The sequence below is a fragment of the Homalodisca vitripennis genome, chromosome X (genome assembly GCF_021130785.1).
Source record: "Homalodisca vitripennis isolate AUS2020 chromosome X, UT_GWSS_2.1, whole genome shotgun sequence".
In the NCBI taxonomy this organism is placed as follows: Eukaryota; Metazoa; Arthropoda; class Insecta; order Hemiptera; family Cicadellidae; genus Homalodisca; species Homalodisca vitripennis.
Window position 1 is genome coordinate 110,275,373 of NC_060215.1, and position 21,982 is coordinate 110,297,354.

The 21,982-nt window shown below is 33.0% G+C and overlaps 1 protein-coding gene across 1 annotated transcript in view; it reads right to left on the reverse strand.

Annotated features, from left to right (window-relative positions):
* The window catches only part of LOC124369559 (dihydroorotate dehydrogenase (quinone), mitochondrial-like), a 31,465-nt gene extending 19,739 nt beyond the window's left edge, over nucleotides 1–11,726 (reverse strand). The window contains 2 exon segments of the mRNA XM_046827587.1: nucleotides 7,327–7,515; nucleotides 11,665–11,726. Of these exon segments, the coding sequence (XP_046683543.1) occupies nucleotides 7,327–7,515; nucleotides 11,665–11,726 (251 nt within the window).
* Nucleotides 11,727–21,982: the final 10,256 nt, after the last annotated feature.

A 21,982-nucleotide genomic window follows, 5' to 3' on the forward strand; every position in this document is an offset into this window, starting at 1 on the left:
CACTGCAGCTTAAACGACACAGATTGGCACGCACTGCTTTATCCACAAAAGCCGATAAGTGCTGCTCTCGAGTAGCAATATTTTGTACTACTACGGGTTGTTTGCTATCAGGAGACCATTTACTTTACTTTTACAGTAGATTTATTCCATTATTTTGCTATTTATATTAGTTAAGCGGAAACAATGGCGGGTTGTAGTCGTACACTTCGTGACAGTGAAATCGATCTCGTTATTAGTAGTGATTGCGACGATTCAAGTGAGTGTAGTGATGTACCAGAGCCTTGTGAAGTAGTTGGTGGCATTGAGGATGTAGTTCGGAGTGATCACAGTGGCAGTGGCAGTGACGACGAGCCAGACAATGACCTTCACCAAGTAACTGCGCAACAAACAACCCCGCGCCCAGCTGTCCGTGTCCCCCCTCCCTGGTATCGTACAATCAACTTCATTGAACCAATATATAGTAAAATAATTAATATATATATAATTATAGTTAATTACAATGACAGAACGTGTGTAGTTATAAAATACGCGCGTATTTTGACCGAGCGCGACCGGCAGAGCGAATTAATTGAGGTTAGAAGCACCGTGAGCGCCTGGAAACAATGCGAGCGGGAGAGGGTTAATAACGATGGCAGCGAGCAGATAAATTAATTTGAAAAAAAAGCTGAGTACAATCATAAGAGGTTTTAACATATGAAAGATTAATACATGTAGCTTATTTAAACAGTACAAAAAATGAATAGAGTGGAAAGTCGGTGACAAGATTTGATTTCACAGCACTCTTGCATTGTAGTACCCTCCCTAGCTCACAACAACTGTTATTATTATTATAAATAGTGGTATGACAGCGTCGGTGACAAGATTTGATTTCAGAGCACTCTTGCATTGTAGTACCCTCCCTAGCTCACAACAGTTATTATTATTATAAATAGTGGTATGACAGCGTCGGTGACAAGATTTGATTTCAGAGCACTCTTGCATTGTAGTACCCTCCCTAGCTCACAGAGACTGTTATTATTATTATAAATAGTGGTATGACAGCTCAATGAACAGAAATGTCAATGTATCACATGACAAGATATCTTGGGAAAAAAATCATAAGTAAACTTTAAATATTGTATGAAACTTCATTCCTACAGACAAGATTAAGTTCTATGATGGTGCATGTGAAAACCTGGAATTTGGCTGAGCATCATTTAAGCCTATCACTCAATAGGCTTGTGTTTCTCTACAGATTATATGTTCATCCTTAACCCTCGAGCTGGCAGTTGAAATGTCCTCAAGTGGCAGGCCATTTTGAGGTGTTTTGCAGTAGTATCGGTTTTTAATTTTTTTTTAATATAATTTGATTATAAACCTATATGTATTATATCTCATTGTTTTCACAAGAAAATTTATTTTTTATTTATGCGAAAAAACCCCAAAATATAAAAAATGTATCACTCTTTTACTAAGTTTATTTTCAAAAAATAAAAAATGTATGTAAAAGTGGTGGGGGTGCACCTATAAAAGACATATTGTGTGAAAAAAATATTTCCAAAATACCCAAAATGTTGAAAATTTTTTATAGTTTTAGAAAATGTATAGTTTACTACATTTTTTTATTAAAACAATTATGAAATACTCTAAACTGAAGAAAGTACAATATGGCTAAATTCGTTGCTATGGATACGACTGTGTTATAAAATTCATCAAAACCTTATTTATTACTCGAAAAATTCATAAAATACACTAAAAGTAAGCCTATAAAAATAAATAAAGAAGTTTTATATCATGATCATTGCATATGAAAATTATCCTAAAGCTAACTAAAACTATCACAACACTGCACATAGCCTAGAATACAAAAGTTCACTAATATATTTTTCACATATATTTCTTCATAACATTACAAAATAAACTGATAAAACACAATCTATGAGAATTTATACGCATAAATAAACACACTTATTACATAAATCACTTATTTCATGTAATAAACTTACGTTTTAGATGGAAAAGAATAACACGACCAGGTACCAATACAACAACAATGGCCGACTGTTTACAAACAACTCTCGTTTTCAATACATCATAGTATTTCATGACCCTATTTCTGTTCTTAATGAACACGTAATAAAGAAATTTGTCTATTGTCTATTGTCTATAGTTACATCATGGCATACAAAACAAAACAAAATACATCGATCAAATCAGCAACTATTTCTGATTCCAGTGGTATATGAATCATTGCAGTTTAGTTCGTGTATTGATTATAACAGATGTCAAACGGGCACGTGTCAAATCGACTGATTTTCAGGCGACTGCCACTACAGAAACATTAATTATCAACTGATAATCAGGCGACTGCCAGTTGTAGAGTTAAAATACTCTGGGGAAATTTGGAGATATAATAACCCTATAATGTATGTAACTTCATCAGTTTGGAGTAACCCTTTTAAAAAGGTTGTTTTTTTACAATAAAGTTAGTGAAAAGGAAACTAATTTATTTAATAACAAGGGAAAGTATGGACAAATAATGAACATAATATTGTTATTCTTGTTCTCAATAATGTTAATAAGGTTGTAAAAAACTATCCTGTCAATGATTAAAGTCCAGAAAACAACATTTTAATTTCATTCATTGTAGTTCAATTAAGTATATGCATTTTTATATTAACATGAATTTATCCACATTTGTATAACAAACTAAGGATATTTCAAACTTTTAGATGTTACTTTTAAAATTAAATTAAAGATCAAATTAACATTTCCTGGTGGTCTGAGCACCTGAGACTAACTAGCAATTGATTCCAAATGTCTGGCTTGTGTGTGTGAGAGAGAGAGAGAGAGAGAGAGAGAGAGAGAGAGAGAGAGAGAATTTTCTTTATTCCAAAACATACATTGAGCTACATTAAATGTAAACATCAACTGTACATGAATAGCGTCAATAACTATAAAAATCTAAAACTAAAACTAAAACTAATACTAAAACTTATATTAAAACTAACACTAACATTTACAATTATTTTTAAGCAGTTTTCTGCTAATTGTTTGATAATAATTCTCCAATTGAGTATAAAGCTTTATTTGTGAAATATTTTTTTACTTCACTATCAAACGTTTTGCCATTGTAATCTTTTATTTCTTTGGGTAAACAGTTGAAACATTTTTTCCCCATATATTCTGTTTTCATTTCATAGAATGTCAAGTTATGTTTGTCAGTGCTGATTTTATTACGTGTATTGTAGTCATGCTTCACTGTTAAAAATTTTGTAGAATTACTTTTAACATATTTAATGACCTCCGTAGCATAAAGACAATAAATTGTTGGAATTTTGAGCTCACTAAACAGGTGTTTTGCTGAATCTCATCTGTTTAGGTTTAATATTATTCTAACTGCTTTTTTTTGCATTTTTAGTATCTTGTCAAGATTTTGTTTGGCTTTTGCTCCATAGATACTTATTCCGTATGCTAAATGTGAATGAATGAGTGCGTAGTAAATTTTTTTAGAGCACTTTGGTCGCATAACTTTGACATACGCCGTAAGGCGTAGATTCCTGATGAAATTTTATTTAATACATTGTTAACATGTTTATTCCAAGAAAGGTGTTCATCTATGATTAAACCTAAAAATTTGGTACAATTTGCTTGTGCTATGAGATCATTGCCAATTATAAGTGATGGTTGAATTTTGTGCCGATTTTGTTTTGTCGAGAACGTTATGAAATTGGATTTTTTTAAATTCAATAACAGATTATGATTTTTTAAGAATTCTTCAATGGCTGCTAGCTCAATATAGGCAGAAATCTCTATCTCTTCGTTTGAATTGCCCGTTACTACCATATTAGTGTCATCTGCATATATACACATTTTACTTTGAATTATATTTTTGGTTATCCCTCCAAGATAACAAATAAAAAGTAAGGGTCCCAATATTGAGCCTTGGGGAACGCCATACTTGATTGTTTGCTGGGCTGAGACGACCTTTCTTAAATAAGTGTTGCCCTTGATATTTTCTGTGAACTGTGTTTCCACGTATTGTTGCATATTGTTAAGATAGGAAGTAAACCAATTTAGTTCTTTTTTTACTATTCCTAAATTTTTGAGTTTGTTTAACAACAGCGCATGGGATACACTGTCAAAGGCACGTGATAAATCAAGGAAAATACCTATAACTTTTTTTCTGGCATCAACTGAGTTTATAATATTTTCAATGAATTCTATACTTGCTATAATAGTTGATTTGCCTGGTAAAAACCCATGCTGTTCTTCATCTAATAATTTATTTGATTGTAAAAATTTAAGTAATTGGTTATAAACAATACGTTCAAAGATTTTTGAGAAGGAGGGTAGAATTGACACTGGTCTATAACAAGAAACTTCTTTTGTATCATCTTTTTTAAAGATTGGGATGATTTTCGATATTTTTAATTTTGAGGGAAAATGTCCCGAAAAAATAGAAGAGTTAATTAGATGTGTTAAAGGTTTCTTGATGAATTCTACTGAACCTTTAATTACTGTCATTGGAATTTCATCTACACCGGCAGAGTACTTATTTTCAAAAGAGAGAAAGATCTTTTCTACTTCTTTTTCAGTTACTGGTTTGAAGGAAAATGTCTTTTTCATATTGTAATTGAAGTTTTGTTGGGCTTGACTAATCTTTTGTGGCTTTATATTTGGTACTATTAATTTGTCAACTGTAATTATAAAGAAATCATTAAAAAATTCACAAATTGCTCTTGGATTACTGATTAGCAACCCTTCTTTGCACAGTGTTATGTTGTTATTTTCTGTTGTGATTCTCTCAAATATAAGTTAACTATACTCCAAGTGGTTTTGGCTTTATTTGAGGATCTTAAAATTTTGTTACTCATAATATTTTTTTGTGTGCTGGTAATGTCTTGATTCAGTGATCTCCTATTTTCATCAATGATTGGTTTAAGACTTAAGTTTTTTGAGGATCTAAACTTTTTTCTAGTTCCACTAATTCAGTTTTTTTATTCCTCAGATCATTTGCTAACCAATTTTGAGTTTTGAATGGTTTTTCTGTAACTGTTACTTTTGGGAAACTTACATCAAAATAATAGAAAAATGTGTTATGAAATATGTCATATTTGTTTTCTACAGGGGCCTGATAGACTTCCAACCACTCTTCAGCTTTGAGATATTTGAAAAATAATTCATAATTGCATTTATCAAACTTTCTACATACTGTTTTAGTGTTATTTCTATGACTACTGTGAATGTCCATTATCTTAAGATATTGAGCATCGTAATCCACAATTTTGGTTACTAAACCACCTGCTAATAACTTATTACTTTTAATATTTGTAATAAAATTATCTATGGCTGACTTTGAATTGTGAGTTACTCTAGTTGGAAAATCTATTTTGTAATCCATATTGTACATTTTAAGAATATTGCAAAACTTATGGTAAATATTATCTTTTTTTAACACATTTATGTTTAGATCTCCGGTAATTATGACACTGATGTATTTATTACAAAGAGTATCAATGAGGGTTTCTAATTTGTTCAGAAAAGAGTTTACATAACAATAGTCAGGGGACCGATATATACAAGCCAAAACAAAAAAATAATTCCTAATTTTAAATTCTGTTACACAACATTCAAACTCTTTTTCTGTTACCATTTCCTGCACCTCGAAGACCAAGACAATCTTGCTAGTAATATTTTTTGAGCCAAAATTATAACCCCACCACCAAGAGCACCTTTACAAGAAAAAAATGACCTCACTGTGTAATTTTCTATGTTGAGATATACTAAGTCTGCTTCGGTCATTTTATGTTCTGATAATGCCAATATGTCAGGTTTAATTTCCTCTAAATTGATTTGTAACTGATCTAGGCAAGATGGTAAGTGTTGAATATTATGGTGTAAAATTAAAATATTTTTAGAATTTTAAAATTTGTTCTTACTATTTATGTAATAATCATGTATTTTGTTGCCCACTTTTGTTTTTACATGTGATCTCTGATCTTGTGATCCTGCAGTGCAAGAAATAATATCAGGTTTTTTAACAATAGTTTTTTTTTACATCAGTTTTTTACAATAGTTTTTTTTTAAGATTGTCAGAAAATGACTTTGATTTGATTGTTAACCCATTGAAGACATTGGACGGGCAGTTTCCGTCCTTCACTTCGCGTGGCCCAACGACTAAAGACGGGCAGCGCCCGTCCGCTAGACACGTCATCGACGTAGTTGAATATATTGCCGATAGATCGCAGAGGCATTCACATTTGCTGCATATTTTGTTCTAAATATTCTGGTCTATGTTTTTCTTCTTCTTTCTTGCTGAAAATCATCTGATATTGCCTCAAATCATCTTGGCAAAACAGCTTTCTTTCGTTTGTAACCAGTCAAGATGGCGTCTTGCAACCGGAATGATGTGTTCGTAAATTCGGATGATTTTGCGGCTTACGTTGCTAATGTTTTAGATGAAAGTGGTGATGAGGAAAGTGACAGTGAACAAGATGACATGGTACATGAAAATAATGAAATGTCAGATTGTACAAACGACGACAGCAGTGATAATAAAAGTGACGATAACCCACCGGCTAGGCCTTGTGATTTTGCGTGGAGTGTTGGACCAAATACTGTTAGTACAATGAGTTTTATAATAAAATCATGGAAATAAATCCTATCATTTCGAGGCAGTTAGGAGAAAACTGCACTTAATCAGATGTGTTTAATCACTTCTGTGACAAAACCTTTTAGGCTCAGGTAACCCTTTGGTAGGCCTCCCGCTTGTGGAGAATCACCACTGCGCCTTCAAGGAAATTTTTGAGGGCATTTTATTGAAAAGATACCTCCAACCACCAAAGCCAGGCCCTCAAGAAAATGTAAAGTTTGTGCCTCACAGGGGAAAAGAAGTGAAACGTGTACCAATGTAGTAAAAAGTGTCATGTTCCACTTCATCTGGAAACATGTTTTGAGGTGTTTCAAACCCAAACCAACTTCTAAAGAAGTACAATAAAAATTTGTAAATAGTGTAAATATATGTATATTTAAAAAAACTAACATTTTGTGTTCATACAATTACAAGCAATAACTAAGGTACATTTATAATATTCATAGCATGTTATACAGTAAATGTTATGCAAAGTGCACCTGTTCTTACACGAAAGCACGGAAAATATCCAATTCTGTAGTCCAAAAATTATAGTAATTTATTCAGTCACGAATGGGTTAAAACTAGACCTTTCTTCTATGTTTTGGAACTCTAAACATGGTACTATACTGTACTTATAAATGGAATTGTGTAACTACACAATAAGATATTGTATACTAATTATATTATATATCACATGACATATTACTCACCTATTTATAATTGCTGAATTTTCTACAAGCCTAAAAACTCTAGCTTTTTCATTTCCAAGTTGTGGATTAGGGGTCACGGAACCAATTTCAACAAATCCAAAACCAATGTCATGCAAACCTTCCACTGCTTCTCCTTGTTTATCAAAACCATCTGCCATACCAACTGGTTTTTGAACTTCAGACCCCAAACTTCAGTTGTCTAATTAACAGTATAAAACTTTAAAATACAATACATAGGTAACGGTAATCAAACTCTTCAATAAAATTAGTGGTATTTATCACAGAAATGTTATGCAAAACCATAAAGATTAAAATCTGAACTGATGAACATATCATTGAAGAAGGAGCTCTTTTTATTGGAAAATCTACTGTAGTAAAAGAAACATGCAATTAACCAATAATTTTAAATTTAACTCAAAGAGCAAGTGTTCAGCAGTATAAACTTTGTGCAAGATAGATACCAACAATCTTAACAGGAACCATTAAAAATGCTGCTTCATTGACATTTTTGGATACTAATGAAAAAGATGATGACTCGTTGCTCGTTCAAATCATTACAGGAAACGAGATTTGGGTAAAACACGTGAATTCTAAAACTAAATTACTGTCTATAAAGTGGGGGCACACACATTCTCCAAAAAACGAAGGAAATGCATGCAAACATTGTTGGCAGGGAATATTATGGCAACTATTTTTTGGAATAGGAAAGGAGTTCTTGTTGATATCTTAGAAATTGCCACAACCATAAATTCTGTGAGGTATTGTGAAACCAAGTAAATGTTAGGAAGATCAATACAAAACAAGCGTAGAGGAAATTTAAGTTCAAAAATGTTGTTTTTGGGTGACAACGCCCAACCACACACAGCAAATTGGAATCGAGAAGTCCTAATGGTTTAAAGTGGGAAAAGTTTCCATATCCATAAATTTATATGGTGGACTATATAGAAAAACACAAACAGACACACAAAATATATAATTTATTATTGAAGATGTTTTGAACACATAACTTACCAATATTTGAGTACTAGTCTTCATAAGGAGGGTTTCTTGTATTTCTTATTATGTTAAATCTGTAAATTACACATAATTAAGAATTAATATTGAACAATAAATTTGGGCCCTTGTAAGTTTATATAATCTGAATGTCTCGTAAATTGTATCCAGCACACTTATTATTAAGCTAAACAATTAAGCATAATAATTCATCTTCTCTAATGTTCTTTATTAATTTATTTTAAATCAAAATAATTTCCCCCTTCTTTTAGTGCTAACATCTGATTACACAGACATCCATTTAAAAGTGCAAGAGTCAGCGTTCAACTAAACGGACAAGCAAAAAAAAAACGAAAAAACAAAACAAAACGTGGTTGAAAGGTCACAATTTTGTTTTATTTATACATTTATACATACCGTAACCAACCTTACAAAAACTGTGGTCAAATGTATTTTTATCATATTAGTATTAAAAATGAAACAAAATACATGTAGCAGTGGCTATTGTTGATCTGCTGTCATCAATTTTGCCATTTGCCCCAAGTTATTAATTGTAATTTAGTTACTTACATGGATTATTATTCAAAAGTGAAGTGTAATTTTTTATCTATCAGTGAAAATACAGTAACAAAATACTTGGAAAATGAGTGATTATTCAATGAGTGGTTTAAGTGAAGAGTCTTCTAGCGTAGGTTTCTAAAACACAAACAGTGAACTGGACCCTAATCTCCTTTCATATCAAATACTTGTAGGTCTACACTAGATCACTTGTTATTTATAACTGTATATAGATAACTTTTAAACTTAAGAACAGTTACAGGTACAATTTGTAGTGATACGTGGGTCATTACATGTCGAATCAACCAATAGTCTGGACCTTTACCACTCAGATCTTTTGTGTGGAAGTTGTACCTACCAACACTAGTTATAAAGCAAAATTTTACATTTTTCTGCTTTTGGGTTTTGATTTACAGGCTTTTAAAACCCCATACAAAGGCAGTTTTTGGTTATATCTCACATTTTCTAATCACCATAGCTATTAAAGTTAAAGAGCTCTAATTTGTGGCAATTGTTTCTATTTTAATAGCTCTTTAATTTGGTGTATCACATGACTATGTTGTTTTATGTTTTTAATTTTTTAACTCTCCCATAACCAACTTTTGAAGCCAAAACATGTTGTCTTCATTTGTTTGAAAAAATATATGTTATTAACACTATAACTGACTACATATATGCCAAATTTCAGAACGGGACTTAAATTGGTTCTTATTTAAACAATTATTTTGCCACTGGAGTACACAGCGGTTTAATGTGAGCAGCCATTGCTATGTACATTAAGTAAGGTACAAATCAGCAATCAGTTAGGTGAGAAACTATCTCCCTTTTCTAAATAATGTTTTACTTCTAATTTGGTTAATACTTCTAAATTTACATATGGAAACATTTTTTTTAGTTAATCTCTTAATGTTTAATCAATAGTTTTTATTTTGACAATATAACTAGTTTATGTATGAATGTAGTATTGCTGAAGCACAATTTTTCAATATTACCTTTTGTAATCCTTTAAAAGGTACTGTATTCAATTATACAGACAGACTGGATTCTAAAAAGTAGAAAGTGACAGCCTGTCCTTAAGTATTTTGAACAATTCTAATGACGTTAGTAGAATGGTGCCTGGTAAAACAGATAATCATCACCATTAGAAATAAAGATGGAAAGGTGCAGCAATAAAAGAGATTAGTTTTAGCAAATTTCAGAGAAATCTATCGCTTATTTAAAGAAAGATTCCCAAGTCAAATTAATTTTTCAAAGGTTTGTAAGCTTAGGCCTAAGGACTACATCCTTCCTGGACAAAATGAAAAACATAAGATGTGTCTTTCTGCACATTGTACCAGAACGTAAAATTAATGATTATGAGCAAAACTACAAAATTTTGTCCTGGATGATGAATATCTGGATTTGAAATCCAGTCAAGACAATGTACAATCCACCTTCCCAGCACTGTTACATCAATGTGTGTGTGAAGAATACCAGGTGTTAGTGAATTACAAGACTAACTGTATAACAAATTCAATAATGAAATAATAGATAATGGTATGTATACAAAAAATACTTTACTTATGTTTGCATAAGCAAGTTTTGGGTGGCAGTTATTTGCACATCTCATTTCAGTCCGGACAAATCCCTTGAATGTATCATATCTGTTTACCAAGTAACACCAACTGGTTCAGAATATATCACTTCTGGTTTTGTGACAGCAGCAAATAAAAATTATTAAAGGCTGGGATATAGTCAATTGAGATCAAAAATAACATGTATAAACATTTACATGAACACCATACCAAGTGCCTACCAAGAGATGTATTTGAGGTTCCAGGATACACTCTTTAATTAATGTGAAGGATTCAACAAATTTAATTTTATTGTTTCCATAAGAGAAAAAGCGTATTGTAATAGAAGCTTTGAAGAATTCAAGAATAGCACTTTATTTAAACATTTATTATTAAAATTTATCAAAATGTTTTCCCACGTAATTTATAAGTATTAAACAAATGGATTAAAATCATTGACTATTAAAGGGAGATAATTTCACACCTGACAAACTGATTGCAGAACACAATAACTTACTTAATTTACATTAGCAATGGCTGCTCACACCAAACCACTGTGTACTCCAGTAACAAAATATTTAAAAAAATAAGAAACCATTCATTAACATATTATTCTTTATAGCCTATCTCCCTTACATATTAAAAAGCCCATTCTGAAATTTAGCATATATGGAGCCAGTTATAGTGTAAATAACATATATATCTTTTCAAAATAAATTGAAGAGGATGTATTTTTGGTTTTGCAAAAACAGTTTTTGGGAGAATTCAAAACATAAAAGTCACGTGATATATCAAATTAGACCAATTAAAATGGAAAAGAATACCACAAATTTGAGCTATTTAGCTTTAATAGTTTATTAATCACAGTGTTTAGAAAATACTGAGACATGTTCAAAAACTTAAAAGTAGAAAAATGTAAAATTTTGCATTTTAACTAGTCTTAGTGGTACAAATTTCATTTAAAAACTCACAAAAATCGGAGAGGTCAAAGTACAAAATTATTTTTTTCATAGGTTAATTTGAAATGGAATGACCCATGTGCAAAAAACAAAGTTCGCAAAATTTAAAAACCAATTATAAAAACTTGATTTTTGTAGCTAAATGTTTAATTTATATATGTTTGTATGTTATATATACATACATATTAAAACTATATGGACTTAAAAAAGACTCAATTGACGCTGTGAAAAATTTTTCGAATCATGATTATTGATTATAAATGTCGAAGCGTTACTTACGCATTATATCGACCACAAGTCTATTGTGGGCGTGGGCGGTTACCTTAACAACAACCATGCTTCTAAATTACCAAATATGTTGATGTTTTAAAATAATAATAGTGTGGTCGATATAATACGTAAGTACCGTCGAAGCAATGGAATACAACATTTGACCTATAGATATTCTAAATGAATCATTGCCAGCTGATTGTATTTCATTTATGTACTGAGTAGGCTAATGACATCGGCAACAACAATAGTGATGAACATACCATTATTTTTCAAAATGTATTGTTAAACAATGAACAATATTTTGCTTGGTTACAAGAATATTACCTTGCTCCTTTAAATGTGAAGAGTCCAGTTTGTAGTGAGGAGAAAAAAAACTATAATATAAAGGTGGATATCAAATAGTATTTCACTGTGAGAAAAGTCGGAACACAACAATGAAGTGAGACTTGAAAAGACTGGTAATTCTAAGCAATATATGGGTCAACCTCGATTTTTCTCATATTACAATATAATGTTACAATAGTCAATTAGAAAAGGAAATGACTAGAATTTCTTGCCGGAAAGCAGTTATAGGGAGCAGGCAACCGCCAGACGGTCATATATTGCTTAGAGTTACCTATTAGTGATCAGGGGCACTGACGTGATCTGGGCTTCAAATTTGGAACTACTCGAGTTAATTTTTTTCCTAAAAGAGCAAGCAGCGCGAAGCGCTGCGCAGCGGGCAGGCATCGTGCGTGATCCTTTTTTTTATTGTTATTACATATTACAATATAATGCAGGTAATGTATGTAAAACAATTTTAAACACATAATTACATGCTGGAAAGCAAAGTAAACCAATATAATCCGCCCAATACAAAATTTCCGTAAAAATCTGGTAAAGGAATCTGTGTCTGAATCAATTCAGTATATACGAAGATCACGCACGATGCTTGCCCGCTGCGCAGCGCTTCGCGCTGCTTGCTCTTCTAGAAAAAAAATTAACTCGAGTAGTTCCAAATTTGAAGCCCAGATCATGTCAGTGCCCCTGATCACTAATAGGTAATTCTCGCCGTTGCCTGCTCCTTATAACTGCTGTCCAGCAAGAAATTCTAGTCATTTCCTTTTCTAATTGACTATTGGAACATTATATTGTAATATGAGTTGCCTGCTCCCTATAACTGCTTTCCGGCAAGAAATTCTAGTCATTTCCTTTTCTAATTGACTATTGGAACATTATATTGTAATATGAGAAAAATCGAGGTTGACCCATATATTGCTTAGAATTACCAAAAGACTTTTTTAAACATTCTAAATTTGGTATTATGAATATATTGAAAATCATGTACTATTTTAGTTGGAATCAAACAAACTAAGAATTTTTAATTAATAAATGTAGTTTTGACTGCATCAGAACCGTAATCGTAAGTACTATGCTGCTCAAAGTTTTTTTTTTTCTTTTATATAAAAGTATGGCTTCAATATAATACGATTTTAAAACCTATTATTCAGTTCGACATTATTGCTCCAAATTAATTCAAAGTGAAATCATGTGGTTGGCATTTGACTATTGACAACAAGCACAATGTGTGTTCTTTGTGTCACAATGATTCAGGTACAGTCATCTATGAAAATAGTAAAAAGTAAGTAAATGTTACATTGTTTTGTTGGGTAGGGTACAATAAGCGGACCCGGTTTTTTATATCGCAATTATCAAACGGTATTTGATTATTATACCCATGGATATAAAAAACAAATAGTAATTAATTTGAATGATTACCAAATCATCTGCAACAACTGTAGACACTTTTTCATATTCTAAACATATTTTGTTCAATGTAACTTAATTTTTAAATAAAAAATATAGTTAAGTTTAGAAAACTGTACAAAATAACACTACAAGATGATTTATTATGTCTTTGTTGGTTTCAAGATATTTGTTTTATTATTATGTTTTCTTTATTATTTAAATCGCATGTTTTCTTTCGCCTGTCTTAATTTTTTGTTTGATTAATGTTTATGGGTTTTTATTATTTATGACATTATGTAATTGTTTAAACCATTTTTATTGATTTGAAACTGCTATTCTGCTATTTGATATATAAAGTATCCATAATTGTAATAAGCAATATAAAAACCGGGTCCGCTTATCCTACTCTGCCCGTTTTGTTTGTAACATTTTATAAATACAGATAGCACAGAAGGTTTTTTTATCATTAATAAATATTTCTTTAAGATTTAAAACCAGCAGATTTAAAACTATGTTATTTGAAATACCGGAAATTATAAGATAAAAGGCAGAGCACACACCATCCTTCTAAGAGCTTATGTGTGTGACAACAAGTGCCAATTATATACTGTGTTAATCAAGTTCATTGTAGTGTTTTAGAAAGAAAAGTGTAAAGGGTGTTTTGGCTAAGTATTTAAATAATTTTGAGATAGTAAATTTTACTCCATAAATTTAAGTATTAGGGATAAATAACATTGTAAAAAACTCACCTATACAGTTCACTCAATCACATGTTTTGTGACTGTTGGATTAACTGTGGTTTATTATTTAAAAAGCTTAGTGTTGTGAAAATCACTGCAAGTAGTCAAGATTTTATTAAAAACTAACACTCCTTCCAGTGTCTTCAATAAGGAAATAGTAATATTAACAATCTCTTAGTTTTATTTTTGACAAGAAGTTATAACCTGCATTTGATAACTGTGGTAGTTTCCTGTCTGAGACTATTCCATCCCCAACCACAGCACAACCGAACTTTGACATTGACAATTGATAAAGCTTTGACTATTATCTTGATTGTGTTGACCTTGAAACTTGACTGAGGTTGTTTAATGCATCTTGTGTTATCTGATAACGAACAAGTTTGATTACTTGCAATCCTTAACTATTATTCCTAACTAACTTAATATTTATTCCCAAGTATTTCTTTTCTGACAGAAATATTATGACAATAATATATCAATAACTCTTCAATATCTTCAATAACTTGACATCCTTCACAACCAGAGCACCAGACTACTACCACTCTAAGCTAAAGTGTAAGCCAAACTCTGTAAAATATTTTTATTCAACAAACAACAATGAAACATTTTTAATTAATTTCAGACATTTAGTTGTCATTAAACCTTACATTGGAACCTGTTAGATTTTTTGATAATACTTACTAAAAACTTAAGTCAAAGATGTTACCAACAAAATCCAAAGCCACCAAAAATCCCTGTGGTTTTTGCAGTATAGGAGTAAAATACTCTGCAATTCTCTGTACTGGTCATTGTAACAAATGGTTTCATGCAGGCTGTATCAATATTACTGAAAAACAGCTGAAACTATTTTCAAAAGAGGAAATAGAGTCATGGACCTGTGAAATGTGCATTATAAAAAGAGAATCCAAAAACTCCAACTCTAAAATTGAAGATGTAAAAGACAAAATTATTAACACTGAAAATCTGGGAGATAACGACCTTGAAACTTCCTTGTCATTGGCAGCAGAGGCTGGAAATGCTCTTTTAATGGAAAATCAAGAATTAAAACAACAAATAATGGAGCTAAATATACAAAACTCTGAACTATTATTAGAACTTTGTGAATTAAAAAACATCAAAAGTAGCCATTTAAACTATCAGCTTCAAGTAGAAGAACTAGAAAACCAAAAGGATATCATGCTAGATAAACACAACACACTGATAGACAAATTTTTCCAAATTGAAAATCAACTGTTAAAAGAAAAACAAATGAGATATGACTTAGAAAAAATGTTCATTGAACAAGACAGAGACAGAGAAGAAATCATCTCTGAAGACAAAATTAAGATTAAAAACCTTCAAAACAGTATTGAACTTCTCAAAAAAGACAATGATAAGCTAAAACAAGTTCCTAAGTCACTAAAAACTACTGAAACACAAACTAATGATGAAAAATTAAGCTTAGATGGCATTACCCTCTGTAATCCTATTTTGACTGAGTTGACTAAAATAAGGAGAAGACAGGAGCACATGGATGACTCTTTGAAATGCCTACACGAACAATTCGTAATTATATCAAACTCTGCATACAAGGACAAGCCGACAAAAGATTGTCAGTATATTCACCAGGACACCTCAGAGACAATCCAAGAAGAATTCCCAGGAGTCAGTCAAACCTGGAGCCAAAAACAGAAAAACACAATGCAGACAACTCTAAGGACATCAAGCGAAGAAACTGTGCGGGAGGATCTCGACATTGTGTGTTCGGGACCAAGCAAAACAACTTTACAGCTCCCCCATAACTCTCCAAAGCAAAAACAAAATTTTAAAGTCCATAGTAAAAATTCCCCCCGCAGCACCGACGGCAACAAGATAAGAAATTTGTTTAGCGTCTCCCTTCAGATTGCCAAAAGAAAATCAAGCTCAATTACCCATGTCACATCCACCCAGCGAATTGCCAGAGCAGAACAAGACGCAACTAAAAATACACAAGAAATTGACCGGGAACAGTTTCCTGCAGGAAATGCCTTCAAGGTGCACAAAGGACCACCTTGCACTGCAAAAATCCTTCTGCCCGGTGAAAACTTTGAAGACTTTTTCAATAAGAATATTAATACCATTTCTTTTTTAGAGCTGGCACATCGAAAAGAAAAAAACACCATACCCAACCCCAAATAAGCAATACAATATCCATCCTTCACCAGAACACAGATAGGGTCTCCAATAAAATAGACTGTCTTAACACCCTTCTGGACAGTTTACAACCAGACCTAGTTATTCTAACAGAACATGGACAAAGAAAGGAGACAATAAAAAATACAAGGCTAATTGGATATGAGTTAACAGCTGAATACTGTAGGAAACGTCATCTTAAGGGAGGAGTTGCAATCTTTGCAAAAGATAATTTGAAACACAACGTTGACATGGTCGATATGTATAGTCTGTGCGAAGAACTAGTCTGTGAGATTGCAGTAATTAAAGTAAAACTTGGTAAGTCATGTATGTACCTTGTTGGAGTTTACAGAAATCAAGGAAACACTGAAATAAGCCTAGAAATACTCTCACAGGTGTTAGAAAGTATTCCTACAGACAAAATTGTAATGATAATGGGGGATATTAATATTGACAGCTTAGTAAAGAAGAATGACTACACCCTAATGAAAGATATATTAAGTGGACATAATATACAGAGACTAGACCTCCCACCAACACGAATAACATCAACCTCTGCGACCTCAATAGACTGTGTTTGCACTAACATCCAGCCCAAAGACGTTAACGTAGAGGTAATAAACACAGGAATATCTGATCATACTGGGCAGGTCTGTACTATAAATTGTGAGAGTAAAAGAACCCCCTTACCTATTAGTGAGCGAAGAAACATGAGTAATAATAATCTCCTTGAATTAAAGCGGTTCCTTGGCCAGCAAGATTGGGCGATAATCTATAACACAAATGATGTAGAGGAATCCTACAACAACCTAAACAGGACTATGTCACACGCAATAAATATCACGTGTCCGCTAATTCGACAAAGAAACAAAAAGCCCAAGCACATTCTAACAGACCAGACCGCAATGCAAATAAAGAGAGAATTCCTTAAAGCTCAAGAGTTATATAATACTACGGGAAGTGAAAACTATAAAAGAATTGCAGCACAGCTCAAAAAAGAGTATGATCTGAGGCTGAAACAACTAAGGCGGCAAGATCACATAGATGCAATATCAAAAGCTGATAACAAATCAAAAGCACTATGGCAGATTATAAATTCTGAAAGAAATTCAAAAGAAGAAAAAACCCTACCCTCTTCTCTAGACATTAATGGACAAGAAATCAAAAACCCAAGACTGATTGCAGACCACCTTAACACCTTCTTTACAAATGTTGCCAATGAAACGCTTCAATTGAGTGGACAACTTGACGAACGAAAGATATTGCCAGCTGAAAACCTGAACATTCCAACCCTAATACTACATCCCACCAATAGACAGGAACTAGCAAAACTCATCCAATCTCTAAAGCCAAAAAGCTCCGCTGGCTACGACAATATCTCCACAAAACTTTTGAAAACATGTAAAGAAGAACTGATTGATCCCCTAATGGATATTATCAACAAATCATTCAATTCAGGAATTTTCCCATCTGCACTAAAAATAGCCAAAGTTTATCCAAAATACAAGCAGGGACCCACTACTCAAACAGCCAACTACCGCCCGATATCATTGATACCCACCTTCTCAAAATTAATTGAAAAACTTGTGCTGTCCAGACTCATACACCACCTATCAATTAACCAGCTACTGACACCTGAACAACATGGTTTCCTGCCAGGCAAATCAACAATAACAGCACTGATAGGTCTAGTGGAGTTTTTGGCTGACCAATTGGAAGACGGAAACACATCCACTGCCATCTTGCTTGACTATAGTAAAGCTTTCGACTGCCTTAGCCATGACCATCTCCTATCAAAATTGACTACTCTTGGGATACAAGGACAAGCTCTTAACTGGTTCAGAAGTTATCTCACCGGACGAAGACAGATGACTGAGGTGAAGTACACAACCAGGGGTTTAACACGCCAAACAACATCAGGGCTGCAAACCGTCACCCGAGGAGTGCCCCAGGGATCTGTGCTCGGGCCAGTCCTTTTCATTCTGTACACCAATGACTTCCCCCGATACATGGAAAACTACAGCAGCACAGTAATGTATGCTGATGACACTGTGCTCCTACTGAGTAAAAAACAACAAGAAGACCTTGAAATAGCTGCTTATACTGCCGTCAACATGGCAGTACAATACTGTCATGGTAATGACCTTGTCGTGAATGAGAAAAAGACGAAGCAGCTAGTTCTAGGAAGGCATAAAGACACAACTGGAAGACTGCCTGAAGTGGAGGAGAGCAGTACTTCAAAATATCTCGGGGTGGTAATTGATGACACACTGGCATGGACCCAACACATAGACTTTCTTTGCAAAAAGCTCAGTGCGGGACTATATGTAATACGCAGGATGAAACACATCAGTGACACCGTAACAGCTAAAACTGCCTACTATGCTCTCTATGAGACTCATCTCCGATATGGAATAGTAGTCTGGGGAGGCACCACAAGGGGCAATATGCAGCGGGTACTTGTCCATCAAAAAAGAGTCATCCGCATCCTTGCAAATTTACAAGCAAGAGAATCCTGCAGGCAGGCTTTCCAGGACTTGAAGATTCTCACCATAGTTAATCTCTATATCCTGGAGACTGTCACGCAAATACACCTCAAATTCCCTGAGTCTATTGCAACTGGAGCAGACTATCACAACTACAACACCCGCCACGCCTTGAATTATTGCCTCCCTGTACATCATCTCACATCCACAGAGAAGAAGCCGACATATGCAGGGGCAAAGCTCTGGAATGCCCTCCCAGAAGAACTGAAGAAGACAGAACGACAGCAGTTTGGACGGCAACTGAAGCACTGGCTCCGAGAACACCCTTACTACACCCTCAAGGAATACTTTGAAAGAACTGACGACTAACAGATTGCTTTTCTGTCTTGTTTTCTTATTTATGTATTGACGCATGTACTATTCTCTAAGATTATGTAACAATAAAGAACAATTATTATTAATTATTATTAGTGGCAAATCACGAATTTGACGTTATCAACGCACTCTGCTCATCCTCCTGAAAAAAAATATAATGGTTTTAGGGAGGTGCAAATGACAAATAACATGATTTTAGAGGGCATATACATAAATAGTTATGTTCTTAATGTTTTACTGTTCTGTTTGTGTGCTGTGTCTGGATATCTGTAAAGATTATCTGCGGGTGGGATTGATAGCGTATCTGTTATCTGAACGCTCCGGGGCAGAAGTCGGTGCTTCACTAGATATTACGTAATGTAGTTTGGATCAAGTGAGTGCGAGACGATCATGGATCAACCATCCACTAGTTGGACCAATCGTAGTGAATTGGTGTGTCAGAGTGTTTTGTCGGACATCTTAAGAGTTTACGTTTCGAAGGAAACGAGATTATTTAGTTTCTTTACATTCTATGGAACACACTAATGGTAAGTGTTCTCTATTAATGTCCATTTATATACGTATTCATGTTAGGGGCATTCATGATTTATTACGTTTTTTACACGGTACATAATTGCCTTTCCATTACAATTCAATTTATATTTCTGATCAGCCTCTCTAGAATTAGATATTTTACTGATAGGTACTATCTCGAGGGATGTTTTTCTTTCGCTGATGGCCAGAGGCACTCGTCTCAACTTGATAACAACAAATTAATTTGTAGCTTGAAATTTAAGAAAAACATTGTTCATTTGGATAAAAATTCTGCTCATTTAAGTATTATTTTTCATTTACGTTTAGTTACGATAGCGCCGCAGCCGATGACGTTATCACGAGGCTGAATCATAGTCACAAAAGGTCACGTGATGCCCGATGTGGATGTAGAACATGAAAATATTGCTCTGCGCTTGAACAGTTGTTCCATTTTTGATGTTCTAGAACTTCGTTATTTCTCATTTCCACCTCGTCAAACCCTGTATTGTTTTGTTCTGTAGGATGATTCCAATAAGGTAATAACGCGAAACTTGCATTTTGCCGCTCCGGCCGTTAATGTGACAATTACCAAAATACCTATCAGATAATTACATTCCACAATTTGTTTTCAGTATTTTTAGATTGTTGTAAATATCACTGAGTCAATTAAGGTAGTGGCCTCTTAAATGTCAGAGGTTTAATAAACAACAAATAAAATAACAGCATATTGGAGCACAAATAATACAGAATTCAGCCAAAATTGTCATATTGTTATGCAGGAGGGTGTAAATGAGGTAAAATCAGTAACAAGGATGAGTAAGTTTAACTCATGTACATTTATGTTGCAAATTCGATTATCCAGGAGGGGTTTGGTTTCAATTATTCTGTAATATTAATGTTCTGCTACAAGTAAAAACATCATACACATCTCTATTTATTCCTTACCTTTGTGTGTTTATGGTTGTGCTGATCCAGAAACTTTTGTAATACAAAATGATGACCATCGGTAGATACACTGAGTCGCAGGTAAAAAGGGCATCCTGTCCTAAAAGTGCTGAAACAAAACATCACAACTCAAAATAAAATTATGCATATATTTATTAGTTTTCATAAAAATATGTACGGTAGTATATATATATATATATATATATATATATATATATATATATATATATATATATATATAAATGTCTGTGTGTGTGTGTAAGGTTTCTAAAAAACAATTTCTACTTTACTCTTCTAAAAATGTTTTCTAGTGTTAAATCTCACACGTGCGCACGCGCACACACACACACACACACACAGTTACTTGCAATTTAGTGACGTTAGTTCAGTACCAACATGATGTTAATATTGGAAATGGATTGGCTGGTAAAAGGTTACTGGAACGTAATACCACTTGACTATGTATTTTGGTAATACGTTAAAGGCAAATAACAGAATTTCCCATCTCTAATGGCAATTACTCAAATACCATACACATGATTTTACTTTGTTCGGACGAATGTAGAATAATAATGTTGAACTGAGTAACGTTATAGGATTGTACTAAACAATATTGTTATTCTGTAAAATAAAATCAGCTGGAAATTATTAATTATGAATATCTATAGGTCAAATGTATTTATATTATATAGTTTAAATATTTCTAATAGATTTTAAAAGCCTATAAGTTAACGTAATTCAGTTTGACATTATTGTTTCAAATTCAAAGTAAAATCAAGTGCTTGGTATTTGAGTAATGACCACAAGTATGATTGAGGTGTATGTGTATTTGTATCACAAGGAATCAGACATGTTTTTCCTTGTAATATTAAAAAGTAAATGTTACATTGTTTGTTTTTGTAACATTAAAAAAATACATAGCCTAGATAGTTTTTTTATTTATCGTTACTAGATTAATTTTGACGTGACAACGTCTTAAATTAGGTTGCGGCTCGGAGTCACTCATGAAAAAGTGTAACACCCGGTAACGTTACGATGCCCATCCAGTGGGTCCGCCGCACGGGATCCGCACGGGATAAAGCAGATAACTATGTTTATTCGTGAAAATGTGGAGTGCTTAGATTCGTCATTTACAACAACTACAACAATAAAGGTAAATAATTGTACACTGATATTTCATTATCGTAAACTTTGATTAATTGATTAATTGTTAGATTGACACAAAAGTTGAGAAACTGAGTTTATAGGTTATGTCATAGTATTGACAAATGTTGATAGTGTTAAGTAAATTATTAGTTTAAATCACTCTGCAATCAATCGTAATTCAGTCGATTGAGAAGAAACAGCGCGTATTGCTAGTCAAACATTTAAAATAACAAATT